General features: G+C 28.6%; 2 protein-coding genes across 2 annotated transcripts; one reads left to right on the forward strand and one right to left on the reverse strand.

Annotated features, from left to right (window-relative positions):
- Positions 1 to 1,714: 1,714 nt before the first annotated feature.
- On the reverse strand, positions 1,715 to 2,359 carry LOC119671676 (5-hydroxyisourate hydrolase-like). The gene is made up of 3 exons (XM_038082425.1): positions 2,314 to 2,359; positions 2,115 to 2,249; positions 1,715 to 1,972 (listed from the first exon to the last, which is right to left on the reverse strand). Exons 1-3 carry the CDS (start codon positions 2,356 to 2,358, stop codon positions 1,748 to 1,750), a joined length of 405 nt encoding a protein of 134 aa, XP_037938353.1. The 5' UTR covers position 2,359; the 3' UTR covers positions 1,715 to 1,747.
- A 3,218-nt stretch (positions 2,360 to 5,577) lies between these two features.
- On the forward strand, positions 5,578 to 7,734 carry LOC119666855 (synaptic vesicle glycoprotein 2B-like). Its single transcript, XM_038076133.1, has 4 exons — positions 5,578 to 5,632; positions 6,327 to 6,651; positions 6,715 to 7,093; positions 7,561 to 7,734. Exons 1-4 carry the CDS (start codon positions 5,578 to 5,580, stop codon positions 7,732 to 7,734), a joined length of 933 nt encoding a protein of 310 aa, XP_037932061.1.
- The last annotated feature ends 1,833 nt before the right edge of the window (positions 7,735 to 9,567 follow it).

Genomic DNA, 9,567 nt, shown 5'->3' on the forward strand with positions numbered 1-9,567 from the left:
ACAATTCCAATTTTCTTAAGTAATTATTTAAACACCAGTTCAGGATCTGCCATTCAAATCTGTGGACCGGAGCCATATTGTGGATTAAGTTGGTCTACAACTAGGTCTCTGATTGATAAATAGTTTTCTGCCGAAAGAAGTCGCTACTGGCGCGACATTACAGCTAACCCTCAGGCTAAGGAGTTAGTTTATCCTTACAGTTATGGTAAGGCATCCTTCTTCAGCAGAACAGAATTGAGGTTGCTGGTGGAATATTTAACGTGTCACCATGAACTGCGTTATCACCTTAACATTATGGGTCTGTCCGAAGAGATAGATTGTCGACTCTGCTTAGAAGCAGACGAAACTTCCAGTCACATTCTCTGTGACTGTCCAGCCTTGATCTAGGCCAGGAGGAAGTCACTGCGTCGAGAACTGGTCTGACATTAGGAGATCCTCAACGGCCGACATTCTAGCTTTCATTTGGAAGGCGGAATGTCTTCTGTTCGGTTAGGGTCTGTTGCAGCATAAAACATCAACCATGGTAGCAGTGCTCCGCTCCTTTGGAAGTTGGTACACTGTTTAATCCTATTCCTATGTCAAACATTGGAAGCGAAAGCAAGCTCAAATAAAATAAACCAAATCTGTCATAAATTGAACCGAAATGTAAGTTATTAATAAAACTAATAAGGCTGAAATTATTCACTCTTTTTATTGTAAAATATGAATTTAAATTCAAATTCAAATTTGGATTAAAATAAATTTATTTCTCATCAAGCTTGATATTTGCTTACATTTATACTCCTCTGTACATTGTCAATCCAGCAACTTTATAGAAACTTGCTTTCTCCGTTTTCCTTGCTAGCGATCTAACTTCTTGAATCTATCGAAAACATAAAAATTATACTGGTAAGATGGTAATCCTTAGACGATCCATTTATACACCATTTTTTATATTAAAAGTTATTAGATATTAATATAAAATGGGCATATTTATGTCACACTAAGCGCTTCCAATAAAGCTAAAGCGGACTGAGAGCGGTAGGGGTTTTCTCGGGTCTGCGAGATCTGAATTGTTACTAATATATTGAAAACTTTTACCTCCGGATATATTTTTTTTCGCTGCTGGTTCCATATATGCTTAGCCTACCACTGAAATGAATCAAATAATAAATAATTCTACATATATCACTTTAGCATAATACAGAGGAATATAAAATTTTGTCCTTTACTGGCTCCCTTAGTCTACCACTAAAATGGATTAAGCATAAAATAAATCTATATACATTTCCTTATCGTAATGCTAAAAAATGGACTTTATTCTTTAGCAAACAATTTCCAAAATTAAATACAATTAGCTCCTAATCAAGTAAAACATTGTAACTTTTATAAATATTTTATACTATAACTAACACTAACGGAATATAAGGATTTAATTCTTACGAACAAATTCTCGAAAGTTCCCTTGTTGTAGAGTCTCTAATATAAGATGACGACAACATTCTCCTTCTGATCCAGAGCAAAACAGTCACAAATAATATGACTATAACTTTGATTTTATCACAACAGTCCATTATTTGCTTTGGTGTACAAGGCCGCCACTGCAAACTCCAACCCAGGTTCATATCCTCCCAAACACAAACAACATTCACAAAACCAATCACTTGACATAACATATAATATTTTTAAAAAACTAACAACTTTGTTGATTTTAATTTTATTTAAATTTATTTTTCAAATAATTTAATATTAATATTGCTTTAAACATTTATGAACCTCTATATGTGCTATAGCCGAATGGATTTAAAAGCAAAGGAATGTGATAATGTTGACCCTTCGTACATTCAGCTATTATTTCGATAAAAGGATAAAAGCTTTTCACTTGATTTTGTTCGAAATATGGACGGACATTGAAATGTAATTTATAGATGCCAGTTTGAAATTGTTCCAAAGTTATTAGTTGCGTTACTCTGCCATCATCATCTGTAGAAGCCTATAAACACACCACAAATACATTTGCTTAAAATAGTTATTACTCACTTTAATATATTAATGTTTTGTTGCAATTAAGTAACGTATTGCATCACTTATTTCTCTTTAATACAATGACGTAATGAAAAATAATTATAGAATACCTGATTTAATTCCTGCCACTGATTATTCTCCAAGCGATAAATTATGATCTTTACATTAGCCGCTGGTTTACCAAGTGAAGTGTCTAGAATATGTGAAGATATTGTACGTGAATCTGGTGCATTATCAGTCATATTCTGTTTATTTGAAATAAAACTATTAAAATGCAATCTTTATTAAATAAATAATATATTTCCTTACTATGGTTTCCATGCGCAAACGTACACGCTCCCAACCAATGCTCATTTTAAAATGTTATTGTAAAAATAGTTTTCACATGTTCAACTAGAGATATCTTTTTATCTTCATATTAATATCTCATAATCTATAGAGATAATTTTTTTTATTGTATACAATTACCCTACACCATATAAAACAATATGTACTAAGCAATATTAAATATAAATTCATGTGTGGAAGTGTCTATACACCTATAGTGTTCGTTCAAAACCCTAAAAAAGTAAACACAGGTCTTAATATTACAAAAGGTTTTAAAACGTGAATAATTTGGAGTTAATTAATTCATTAATTAGTTGATTGGTTTCTTAATTAATTAGTTCATTACTTTAATTTTGAAGTGAGCACTATACTTACTCATTAACTATTCTAAACGCTAACTGTAATCAATAGAATAACTAGAATACTGATCCATTGGTTAACTTTATCAGTATACATTAAGTAATATTTCATCATATTTATCTTAAAAGATACATTTTTTCTAAGAATAACAGTGTTGAGGCTGCTAACGGGTTATTTCATGGAAAACTTTAGCCTACGGTATCAACTAAACATGACGAATCTAATTGAGATGACGGAATGCTATATTTGTCTACGTTTTTAATTCATTTTTATATAATATATCTGACCAGATTTGTCCTAGGTTAGTATGTAGATAATATGTAATACCAAAAAACTATAACTGGCTATAAGATAGCCAGTTAAAAAATTATACTATTTGCTTTTATGAATGTGTGGATAACAAGCATACATATCAAACCAGATTTATGAGATTACCGGGGACAACTGCTCCTTATATGGTTGGATTCATGCTCAGAAAAATATCTATGACTTATATTAGTTTTTTTTTTCTACAATTTACTATGTAATGATAGATTATTGATCAGCAAAAAATTGATTGATAATAATTTTAGATATCTTCTACTAAAATAAAATAAGTGAAATGATTCACATAATATCTAAATGCTTGATCTTTCTAGTCTAGGCTCGCCCGAAACACACATAATACAAAACAACGATATGTTCATATATAAGTAATATAAACATTGTTATTCAAATTTTGAAAATATATGTAGATAAAAAATCTTAAACCCTCGTCTTCCCACGCTTAAAAGATGATAATATATATAGTTAAAAAGATAATATAACGAATACGTGTTTCCATTTTTATAATATATAAAATCAATACTCTTGTAATGGGGTAATGAGACAAGTAAGGAAATAAATAAATAATAGCAGCTTCAGAGCTTTGTCTATATTAGACATAACTTATCTTATCTATATTTTAAACCGCCGTCTTCTTACGCTTAAAAGATGATAATATATATAGTTATAAAGATAATAAAACGAATGCGTGTTTCCATTTTTATAATATATAAAATCAATAATCTTTTAATGGGGTAATAAGATAAGTAAGGAAATAAATAAATAATAGCAGCTTCAGAGCTTTGTCTATATTAGACATAACTTATCTTATCTATATTTTAAACCGCCGTCTTCTTACGCTTAAAAGATGATAATATATATAGTTATAAAGATAATAAAACGAATGCGTGTTTCCATTTTTATAATATATAAAATCAATAATCTTTTAATGGGGTAATAAGATATATAAGTAAGGAAATAAATAAATAGTATCAGCTTTAGACCGTTGTCTACATTAGATGTGCTATTAGAAATAGCAGAAACTATTTTGTTATGGCGATAAAATTTAATTCTAGATAATGCAGGGGCAATTTAGTAGCGAGAGAGAGAGAAAGAAAGAGTAAGCGAGAGAGAAAGAAAGAGTAAGCGAGAGAGAGATAAAGAGTGAGTGGGAGAGAGGCAATTAAACAGAGCAATTAAAGTGGTGATTCCATCATAAACACATCAAATATAAAAACAATGATAAAGGGTATGCCATTTGCCAAACACGACCGTAATATACTAGTTTATTCATAAATTTTTTTCAGATAAAGTAATTATTATTTATGCATTAATCTTAATAACTTTATTCAAAAATATTTAACTAGTGTAGATATATGTATGTTAATAAGATATTAAATAGAATATTTAATGTAATTATATATAAATATATTGTAAATTCATTTGTAAATAATTTTTTTATGAATTTTATGCTAAATAAAGCTTTTAATTTCTTGAGTCATTCGTTGACTGTTCTTCAAAATAGACCAATGGAAAATTACATATTGAGATAAAAAGTCTGTACCATATGTCTTATGTTTTGAAACGCTAATTAAACAGGTGTTATAACTACATATATTTCTATGCAAGTAAAGGTCTTTAATGAATATGGCTCTAGCACTGACGTCAGTAAACTGCAACTGCAATATTTATTATATTTTAATTTATCTATCTTACTTTACATATTTTACTTTCTTACAGATATTCGTCATCATAGATATTTTATTAAAATATATAATAAAATTGTAATTTCACGCCAGTTCTTAATGAATATATAAACGTGTATGGTATTTTATATTATTATTATAAAACACCATATACAGTTACTGACTAATATTAAATAACATTTCTGAATATATAAATTATTATATATACCAAAAAATAAAAATAGTTTTTAGTTTTTTTATAATTCGATTTTATAGGAACGTCAAAGGACTGTGAAATGTCGAAGAAGCACTTTGACCATGAATTTTCCGAAATTCACGACAATTTTGCTTGATATATGTATATATATTTAGTTTATGATAAAACTATATATTTTATGTTTTTTTAATATGAGACAGTTGTTCAGGAAGTTTAAAAATTGTAGTGAGACTTAGGTTTTAGACAAAAAGATATAAAATTCTTTAGCATTTATTCTAATAAACCAGGTTGAGGTTCATGTCTATACTGAACAAAAAATTCAAAAAAAGATAAGGAACACAATATATAAATAGTAAAATAATTGGTAAATAATATTGAGAACCTTTAAGGAATTTCTATCTCCTAATACTTTAGTATATATATATATACCATATAGATAACTATATATCATAGTGCATCATTGTGATATGTAATTCAAACTCAGCAATTTTATTTTTACCTTATCTAAACAGTATAACCGTATAGAATTGTTAAGAAAATTTATATTATAGCATTCAAAATATTTTTTATATTACAACATCTACAATACTATTTACCAAACTTTTAGTTAGTGTGCAAGCTATACTGAACACTCAAAGACGTTCACTTTCTTCCGGAGTTTCAATTTTCACCAAATATCTAATGGCTACACCGTCCGAGACCGAATCAACCATAGAAGAAGCTCTGGAACAAACACGTAAATATATATATTTAAAATAAAATATATAATTCTTTACATAAGTTGTGCGGTAATAACTACTATAATTCATATCGTGTCGTATATATTAATCAAAAAATAACTATTATATAGCAAAACTATTATATATATTTATTATATAAAATTATAATAATATTTATTATTATTATATATTCTGCATATTTCAACACTACAAATGTTTTATAAGAGGTTTTCTAAAAAAAATGTTTATTTTTTCTTACATATATTTTAATAGCCTTTCATTTTATACAGCTGTTTCTTTGATGTAGTCGTTTTTCAGTCTGAGTCGTTCTTCTGTTCCTACAAAAGTTTGTTGGTCTTCCTTACGAATCGCGACATTCCGATAATAATAGTAAAAGGTACTTAGTTCATTGATATTAACTAGTTTCAGAACGCTTACAAAGCCGTTTCTTGAGCCAACTTTTTTTAATGAAGATGATGTAATTAATTGCAGTTTTATATCTATGAATTGATGATGAATATTTCACAATAGCTGTATAGTTAGTCCTTTAATTCACATGACTAAAAGTTAGATTTAGAAAATTGCTCACTATTACTATATTTGATCTTTTTTTATTCGTAGATAGATTTTTTGTCACCCATGTCCTGATTACTCGTTATAAAATATCCATATTAATAAGTGATTATGATATTAATTTGTAATATTTCACAGATTTTGGAAAATTTAACTATCTTATCATATTGTTTACGGGACTTACTTTTCAAAATGTGGTCTTCGAGTGTATGAGTCTAAGTTTTGCTCTTCCACTTTTAGAATGCGAACTAGTATTGAGTCATAATAAAAGAGGAATTTTGTGTGCAATATGCTTTATTGGAATGATAGTTTGTTCACACTTTTGGGGCTTTATGGCGGATACAATGGGTCGTAAATCTATTATGCGGCCAGCATTATTTGTTGGATTTGCAATTACAACTGTTTCATCGTTTTCACCCAATTTCGAATCATTAATGGTATTGAGATTTTTAACTGGGTGTGCGTAAGTAACACACACATATATAAACTATAATAATATATATTAATAATATATTCTACAAGAAAGGTTAGCAGCACCTGCATCTATAGCTTATTCCTATCTAGGAGAGTTCCATGATCAAAAGTATCGTAATCGTGCAATACTATCAGCTTCATTCATCACTGCATTTCTTGTGATATTTTTTCCGATCTACGCTTGGGCCTTCATCAATATGAAATGGAAAATATATATACCGATATTAAATATTATGTATAAACCTTGGCGTTTATATATAATGGTATGCGGTTTCACGGGCTTAATGTGCGGTATTGGATTAACTTTTTTACCCGAAAGTCCCAAATATCTTTTAGCTAAGGGAAAACCAGAAAACGCTATCGAAGTTTTAAAATATATGCATCATGTAAATACGAAACATTTTAAAGCTTTGAGTAAAGTTGAGTTTAAGGTGAGCAAAGATTCTCTTTCTATAAGTCTTTATTCTTTAAATCATTCAAAATTTATAGATAGGAAAATTATTATCAGAGGATTATGTGATACCTAACAAATCTTTGGATGGAAAAAATTTCGTTATTCGTTTTTTAATCTCGATGTGGCAGCAGACCTCATTGCTTTTTATGCGAGAACACTTACGAAAAACATTTATTTGTTGTTTACTTCAGTTTGTTATATTTTTTACGGCGTACGGAATTTTAATGTGGTTTCCTTATATATTAAACACCATAACCCAGTACAAAAAACATCACACAGAGCCTAAAACATTATGTGAAATTTTAAGTTATAGGCCTCACTCCAACTCTAGTTTTACAGAGGTAATCCTATAGATATTTTCAACAAAGATTTGTATGGACCAATTTCCACAAACCATTAAAGCTTTGATAATCAATATAAGAGTTTAATTATCGATCATTTCAGATACATACTTCTGTCTGCATTCAACATCTGGAGATATCCACTTTTCATCACAGCATTGCATTAGAAACAATAGCCGCCATATTGCTTTTAATAAACAGTTATGCGATTGGAAAACTTGGAAGTAAAACAATACTATGTAAGTTCTTTCAGAGGGAAAAGGGTTTAACTAGATAAAAACTTTATATATTAAATTAAATTTTTTTTTTATTAAGTTTTGATCTTAGTTGTGAGTGGTACAAGTGGATTACTTGCCTTTCTGATCAAAATTCCTATAATAGCGATTTATGCATTTGCATTAGAGCTATGTTGCTCTCTGGCGGTATCTGTAGTAAATGCAATTATTGTTGATATATATCCAACAAGTATAAGGTAAGTTTAAATATATTTCTATATATTTTATTATATTAACTGTTTAATAAATATAGAACAATAGCGATAAGTATTGCAATGATGATGGGTCGTATAAGTAGCATAAGCGCAAGTTATATATTTGGATTATTATATAGCACCAGCTGTAATCTTATCTTATTGTCTTCAGCAGTCGCCTTAATATTTGCTGGATTCTTAAGCTTATTTTTACCACAATCAATTGTAGTACAGAAGAGTCCAAAAAATTTGATTAATTAGTATTCAAATTAAAAAATAAAAAAAAAATAATTTTTAGTACAGAATTCTTGTGATAGAACAATAATAATTTTTTTAATTATTTATATAAATATATAACAATTCTAATTAATAATAAATAGTATTCAAACAAAAATTCAAATTTAAATTTATTATTTAATTTAAAAAAAAAGAAGTACATAGACGGCTGCCAATGGGTGTGTTAGAGAGAATGTGCCGTTGAACTTAGCTTTAAAAGAACTAGGGATGAATTTTAATTAATTATTGATTTATTAATAGTTTAATAAGTTATAATGTATATAATGATGAAGTTATAATGTATATAATGTGATTATTAAATAAATGTATGCAGTATATTAGGCGTGTGAATTAATTTCTGGATCTCAACGACTTCTGAATTGAATACCTTATTTATTGTGAGCTATCAAACATATTCAGCGTCATTTCTTTACTCTGTAATTTATTAATATATGTGTATACGTATATAATATTTTAAAAGTGTAGAGTTATTTAAGATAAATATCACAACTTCTAGTACATTATTTCGCAACAATTTAGTACTATGTCGTTTGTTTGAAGAAATTTACGTTAAGCATTCTTAATCTAAAAGTATTTGCGAAGGGTATTTTTAATATTTTAAAAACAATGTATACAATATAAAGGAACCCCAAACAATGAATTGGTTAAATGAAAAACCTTGAATAGATCAAATTGGAAGAGCTATTAAAGAAAGGAATATCTGAAGGATGTTATATTCCTTGTATATAATATCCATTGTAGCATGAACCGCTTCTTAATTTCATCACAATTATGGGTTTTATATATTTAAATAAATATATAATATACAAATAAAAAAATAATTAAAAGCAACTAATTACAAAATAACCATAAAGCAATTTTATTTTACCAATATTAAGTCAAATTTACTTATAAGGTGGTCAATTAAACTAATTCGATGACATACTGATTTTAATGAGACCCATAAATACGATGGCCATTTTTATTATTAAGTTTTGTTGCACAAGGCTGGCACTCCTAGCTCTAAGCCGTAACTTAATAATGGCCGTTAAAGGTAAAAATCTCAAACATTTAGTGCACAAATATTATTCATTTGGTAACGGACGACTCCCCCATTGACAGCTTAATAGGATTAGTTAGAATAGAAGCCTAAAAGATTCTGAATTTTCTCCTAGCCAATGGCGGGCATTAATAATTGGTTGAGTATAGCTTCGTCCACACGCCCGAGAAAAGTTGTTGAAAGGTAGACCTAATCTTATTACCCAATTGCAAGTATTAACACTTGGTTGAGTATAGCTTCGTCCACATTCGTGTGCCCACACGCACGACAAAAATTATTGAAAGGTAGACCTGGTCTTATTGCAT

The sequence above is a fragment of the Teleopsis dalmanni genome, chromosome 1 (assembly GCF_002237135.1).
Source record: "Teleopsis dalmanni isolate 2A chromosome 1, ASM223713v2, whole genome shotgun sequence".
NCBI classification, from domain to species: Eukaryota; Metazoa; Arthropoda; class Insecta; order Diptera; family Diopsidae; genus Teleopsis; species Teleopsis dalmanni.